At 35.3% G+C, this 7,194-nt stretch overlaps 1 protein-coding gene across 1 annotated transcript in view; it reads left to right on the top strand.

Moving 5' to 3' along the window:
* Nucleotides 1-7,194, top strand: part of LOC108761179 (uncharacterized) — a 60,420-nt gene that overhangs the window by 11,319 nt on the left and 41,907 nt on the right. The window contains exon 4 of the mRNA XM_018507586.1: nucleotides 2,649-3,054. Within this exon, the coding sequence (XP_018363088.1) occupies nucleotides 2,649-3,054 (406 nt within the window). The remainder of the gene's footprint in view (nucleotides 1-2,648; nucleotides 3,055-7,194) is intronic.

The raw sequence follows: 7,194 nt of genomic DNA, 5'->3' as shown, positions 1-7,194 counted from the left end.
CTGTTATTGTTTTACCTTTTTCAAGATAGTCGATCAACACAATTCCATGACTGTCCCAAAAAAACAGTCGTCATCACTTTTCCCGCCGATAAAACCGTCTTCGCTTTCTTCGGAGCAGGTTCACCCTTCGCAACCCACTGTTTTGATTGTTCTTTCGTTTCAGGAGTGAAGTGGTGGACCCAAGTTTCATCAACCGTTATTAATCGACGTAAAAAATCCGACTCGTTTCGCTTAAACCGCTTCAACAGGACCTTAGAAATGTTCATTCGAATGCGTTTTTGATTCAGAGTGAGCAAGCACGGCACCCAACGCGCGATTAACTTACGCATGCCTAATTCTTCAGTCAATATATGACAAACACGTTCTTTTGATATGCCAACAGCCTCTGCTATCTCCCTAATCTTAATTCGACGGTTGTCCATTATCATTTGATGAATTTCTTCGATGTTATCGGTGGTGGTCACAGTTGTTGGCCGTCTTGAACGCTTGTCATCAGCTAAGCTGGTACGACCACGTTTAAATTCAGCTACCCATCTTTTCACGGTGGCAAATGATGGGGCAGAGTCCCCGTAAACAGCGTCCAACTCGGCTTTAATTTGCGTAGACGTATTGCCTTTCAAATGCAAGAGTTTAATTATAGCACGATATTCAATTTTTTTCATTTTTACAAAATGACGACACAAATGATTGTCAAACAAGAACTGAACGTCCAAAGTGGCCACAATTGTCACAGATATCTTTCGTAAGTATCACGATTATAATACCAGAATGACTTTGACGAGTAACGCCATCTTCATGATGAGGCTCAAAACTTTTCAGACGACCCTCGTATGTACATCCATATATATCATATTTTTGTAATTATTCAAACTGCGCGCCGAAATTTTTCTGGACTCTATCTAATGCATTTAAACTACTGCAATAATATATATGGAATGGCTTAGGACGCTCGTACGGATTACAAGAGGTCCGGGTTCAAGTCCCGGCCGAGGTAATATTTTTCGCAATAAATTTATTTAAAGTTTTTTTTAGCACATTGTCAATTTAATTTAACTTGTGATATTATTGCAGGAGTTTAATTGTGTTAGATAGAGTCCGGAAAAATTTTGGCGCGCAGTTTGAATAACTACAAAAATATGATATATATGCATGTACATATATATGGATATAAATAATCTACTGGGAATTGTTTAGGCAAAAAAGATCTAGCTTTGACCGTCATATGCTTGAATATTCTTATACTTAGTGTTTAATTCTTGTCGGTCCGAATAAAATCTTATTATTGTTTATATAAGCTGTCTGAATTTATATTGCGTTGTATCTACAATAAAGTGTGCTTAATCGCATCTTTAGTGTTTTTCAAGCTTTCCTCTCGATTCGCTTCCTAACCTGTTTTAATATGATCTATCAAACTATAGTATATGTACATTGGATATACGTAAAAAATACAAATTTTGAAACTTTTTGCTTTAAAAACACATTCTCGGCATTAACAATCTGCTAAAGCAGTGAATTTGTGTTTTTAAAGCAGTGAACCACTATTGTGACCGATTTCCTATCTTGAATAGTTGTCAACTTTGACAATCAATATCTCGATTCATAAAGTACAGTGGCCTTCCCTTTTTTGTCAAATCTTTATTTTCATGCGAAAGCATATCGATTCAGTGTATTTTTATCAAAATTTGAGGTGGACAGAGTCTTCTTAACGTTTACCTTTCAAACCGACTATATTTAGGGTACATTCCGATATTTACTGCCAGTGATGAAACTATATAGTATATGTTACATGCGGTATAAATTTTCAGCACTGGCAGCGAATATCGGAACGATATTCACCCCTAGATATCTCACGCTCTATATGAAAATGTAGCCGATAGAAGTCGTTTGCAGCGAGATTCGAAACATTGAAATTTGGATTTTTCTCCCACTCTGTTACCAGGTGTACTGATGGAAGTAGGGGGAAATATCTGGATATATATATCTGTGAAGTCATACCTTTATCCTTCTCCAGAAATAATAATCAAGTACGGTAAAGTCTGGTAATCGAGGTGAATAATTGATTAGACCGTATTTGCCTATTCATTTGTTAGGAAACATAGACCCGTACTTAGAACGCGCTTACAACAATGTTAGCGCGCTAACATATTATACTTTACGTTACGCATATTATAGCATTTTAGAGATAAAAGCGCAATCTGAATACGAGCCATAGTGTTTAGTATTGCACGAACATCCATCTTATTGAAATCATATGTCTAAGCGCAATTTCACATATATCGATTATTTGTCATTTTTGTAATACAGTGCTACATTTGGATCACTACTCCATTGAAGCTAGAATATATAATATCACAATGCGCAATTTATTTAAATTGGAAATCGTAAAATTGACGCAAAAATATTAGATGCCAACATCTATTTTGATTGAATATTGGCTTCTTCGTTTATTTGTATTAATATTTTTTATGAATATTTTATAGTTTATTTTTTTGAGGGTTAAGTTAATTCAAAGTTTATTTACAATAAAAAGGATTAATAAGAGGAAATACGAAAATTTTGAATCATTGATTGAAAAACTTCATAGAAGTGAATTTTAGATTTCCTAAAGAATCCGTGAATAATTAAGTTTAATGATTTTCCTTTTTTAGACGTGTTTTAGTTCACGCGGCTGTAGCCTCCGTACATCGGAAGCCCATAGACGCGAGTCCTTAGGCTCTCCTGCTGGATATTGGCTTCGTTGCAATCCCACAACAGGTCTGCCAAGTCCCTGTGACTGTCGGTTATCAACTGATCTGTATTCTTCGCGATATCGCGGCTCTCTAACATCGATACCGTCGCCCGGTCTCGAAGTTGTTGGGGGTCCTCCGCGAAGGCATTCCTGGAGAGCGACAGCGGCATCCCTCGACACGTGGAGAGTTCCGGTTGCGACTTCCACACCACGTCCGACATGGTCCTCGATGCCATCTTCTCCAACACACGTACATCCTCCATCGACTTTCTCCAAAATTTCAAAAAATACACCAAAGAGAACGCGATCCAAGGTGACTTTTCAAGGTACGGTATATATAAAGTGTCCCATAATTTTTTACAAAATACTCGTGCAGATAGAGCAGAATAAACTGAGTTGAAGGATTCTGTACCATTTCACAATTTTTGCAATAGTTAACTAGAGAAATTAATTATTAAAGATCACAGAATGAGCGCGTATTCTCTCAGTCTACTGCTAAATTCAAATGCGCAGCGAGATAGGACTCATAATCGCTCAGCATCATAAATTGGGGAGTTGTTTACTACAAGCGACAATAGCATCATACAAGTGGAAAGAAAACACCTTCACGCGTAGAACGATCGTATCTTCGCAAATTTGGTAGATCGAACGACTACGTGCATTCGGCGATTTATTTTCGTAATAAATTTCTGTTAATTATTGCAAAAATTGCAAAATTGTATAAGATTTTTTGACTTTAATCCGTTCTATTTACACAAGCATTTTGTCAAAAATCATGTGCGTGCATGTTGGGAGAGGCTCTTAGTTCTATTTTACGCTTTAAAATCTTGTATTCCCGCCTCGTCTTCGTATAATTTCTTGTTATATATTAATGTAACTTATATATTAATGTGGCCCGAGGAATTTCTCGCCATATTCGGTGTAGTACTATTTCTCATTGATAATTCCTTCAAAGTTGTTTTCATCACATCCTACATACGAGTATGTCGGATTTAAACTCCAGTAAAAATAATACTGTAGATATAAACCGTAATTAAAAATACTAAAGCTCATGACACATACAAGGACGTAAGGCCGTAACACGCAAGCAGTAAGTGAATTGACCAATCACAGCAGAGACCATAAGGCCAGTAGCGAATCCAATGTTACGATTTCCTTACTGATTACGTCTTACGGACTTACGTTTTTCTATGTGCTCCCGGCTTAACAGCACTTGCGGTACAGTGCTTACGTCAGTTTAAATTTATTCGAGTTATTGTTCAGTGTGAGATGATCGGAAGGAAGCTATGAAGTTTTTGAAAGACTGCTAACGGATCTTTAAGAACTAGAAGCAGCGCCGTATATGATAAAAAGTTCGTCAGGTTTCACTTAGAGCTTACATCAATATATAATACATGCATTTATAAGAAATCATTCGAAGATGAGACGGGAGTACGAGATTTTGAAGTATAAGTGTACTCACGCGTCAATCTCAACACATACGCACACATACCCATACGTACACACATATGCACATACGCATATGATGTGCAAAATTCGAGTAGCAACCTCTTCTTGATGCGCATCGATTAATCCTAATGCTGGAGGTAACTAAAAAAAAATATATAGGTAACTTTGATACGTCGCATCTCCGCAACAAAAAATCGTAAAAAGCTTTATTTTTTTTTAATTTGCAAGAAACAGTTAATACTTTATAATGATTATCATGACATTGCGAAAAAAATTTATTGCACTCGACAGAGTGCGCCAAATTATGCAATTTGTTGGAGACGTAACACATTCTTACTTTAAAAAGAGATAGTGAGCGGAAGTAAAGATAAATTTAATTGAACGTTTCTTAAGGGAAATCTTGAAGACGATTAGTCATATTGTAACTGGCACTTACACACAAATGATTTACGTGTCATTGACACATCACTATACATATATATTACTACACATCAATAGCTCACGCACATATACACATAAATAATAATAATTTTAGTTTTAATTTATACATAAATAATAATAATTTTAGTTTTAATTAGTCTAAGTTCAATTTTAAGAATTCCACGTTGTTTCTTTCTGCAAACTACTAGTCTGTGGACTACTATTTCGTAAGTACAGATTTTACAGCTTTTATACGAAGCAAATGTCATGATGTGACAGCTCTAGAGCGCCATATTGGACTAAAAAATAGTAAAGAAGATCTCGATTTTGAAATTTTTCTCGCCATCTCACAGACACGTATTAATGCGTATACTTTAATCCTGAAAAAGGATTTTCAAACCAGTAAAAGAGGAAGAAAATAATTGTTATACAATAATTATATGATTTAGTCGGTTTAGCTCCTGAATACTTACAATCAACTAAAACTCCGCGCTAATGGTAACGATACAGAATCAGTGATAGAAATTAGGTACGCGATCAGCGTCACAAGTCGGCAACTTGATAATCGGTAGATACACATACAAGCACGAGTCCATGTCTGTGTGCTCGCCTTCGGCGCGTTGGCAAACGAGACAGCGAGAGAACGTCTTCGCTCTAATCGCTTGTTTCAAACGATCGAAAATACTTTCTCAACAATCTCTGCCGCTCAGCGTGTATCAATAAAAGGCGAAGGGTTGTTTAAGTTTTAATAAATTGTATACCCCTCCCATTAATCCAAAATAATATAAATCATGTCAAAACGTGACAGTTTACGAAATATTAATTATTTATGATTTTTTATGCGCGTTATATACCTCGTTCATAAACTCGAAATTCGAGAAATTGATGTAATCGAGCTCATAAGGTACGAGATCGGAACACTGTAGGTCTCAAGTTCAAATCCCGTTTTTTCCTTTTTTTCATAGCTTTTTTTGTAATTATTTACATTAGGGGACCCTCCCCCCTCCAATGACCTTGACATATGTTATCATGGTTATGATCCTGAGTGACCTTCAACAAGTTTTAGTCATATTGTAACTCGCTCGTTATTCGTTAAAAAGTTATTACCAAAAAAATTTGAAAAATGATGTCTCTTTTTCACTATATAAAACAGAAATTTCCTCATTTGTTCTTGTACATTAATTGATAACGGACCTTCATAATGCTACGCTTTGTTCTCCTACTAAAGTATGTACAGCCGATATGTAAGTTTACATTTAATTGTAATGTTAAGGTCATTGCTTATTAGAATTTTTATTACTATAGTAATGGTATCATTTTATCGATTGACTCACGTACACAATATTTAAACAAATACTATAACATTTTAAGATTTTGAATTTGGACACATCTTTATTATTGTAATTTTACCTAGCGACTTATTTTAATATTGTACAATTTATATTACGTCAGTTTATTACTGAAGATGACCAAAATATTGTGTTCAAAACATTTAGATTTTAATAAACATTTTTTTACATACGAACCTGTGTTGGCTCAAGGCTTTTTTTCATTTAATTGTATCACTTGAGCCTTAACACTCCTTGTATTAGAAATTTTCTGCTTTAAAATATATTTTACGACTCTCTACGCAAAGCGAGTCCCACTCCACCTTCTCCCCTGCTTAGGAGCGTTCAATTTTCCATGCGAAGCGAATTTCACCCCACCTCCTTCCTTGCCAACAAGGGTACGACTTTTCATTCAGATAGATCTTGCTTCGCGTGAAAAGTCGAGCGCCCCTTGACATGTGGATGGTAGGCTGAAACTCGCTTCGCGTGGAAAGTCGGATGGCCCTTGGCAGGAGGGAGGTGAGGTGGAACTCACTTCGCGTGGAAAGTCGTATTAATCGGTCCATTCTGTACTTTTCACCCGCTGCTTAGTTATCTGACTTTTCATATAAAGCAGACAAATAATTACTAGATTTGATTGTTAATAATTTTAAAACTAATAACGAGCGACAGTTAAAACTTGGAGCTGATTCAAGGTTATGACATATGTCAAGGTCAAGATCACTGGGGAGGGTCCTCTATTGTAAATGATTACCGTTTTTATTTCTGAAATAAGTAATCAATTTAATAGTAAACGCATATTAGATAAAAAATATTTTCATATAATTTTTTAAATAATTTATGTATGAGAGTTTTAAAACAACAACCATAGGAAAGAAACCCATGTCACTTTCAATAGACAAAAAATTATTTTAAAATTGCGCAACATATAAAGGCTTTTATTTGTATGTTATTAAATTACATTGGCATCATCTTTATTATTTATATTAATAATCAGACTGCCGAAATTTTGTTTATTGTCAAAATTTTAAATTAGGATGATAGAAAAGAACAGTTAAAACAAAATTATTTAGTACCAACCGCAATTGATAAACATAACGTCATTATGAAAACACGTTTTTTTCGGATTTTTTTGATAGAAAAACAGATTTCATTTAAGGTAAACGTCTCAGTGACAAGTTTGCGATTTGCGATCCGCGTTCTGCGTTTTATGTAGAATCGGTTTAACTATTATCCGAATTCTATGTTCTGAGCAGGGAATGGAAGTAA

Source organism: Trachymyrmex cornetzi, unplaced genomic scaffold (genome assembly GCF_001594075.2).
Source record: "Trachymyrmex cornetzi isolate Tcor2-1 unplaced genomic scaffold, Tcor1.1 scaffold242, whole genome shotgun sequence".
Classification (NCBI taxonomy): Eukaryota; Metazoa; Arthropoda; class Insecta; order Hymenoptera; family Formicidae; genus Trachymyrmex; species Trachymyrmex cornetzi.
This window is presented reverse-complemented; position numbering and strand designations above follow the sequence as displayed.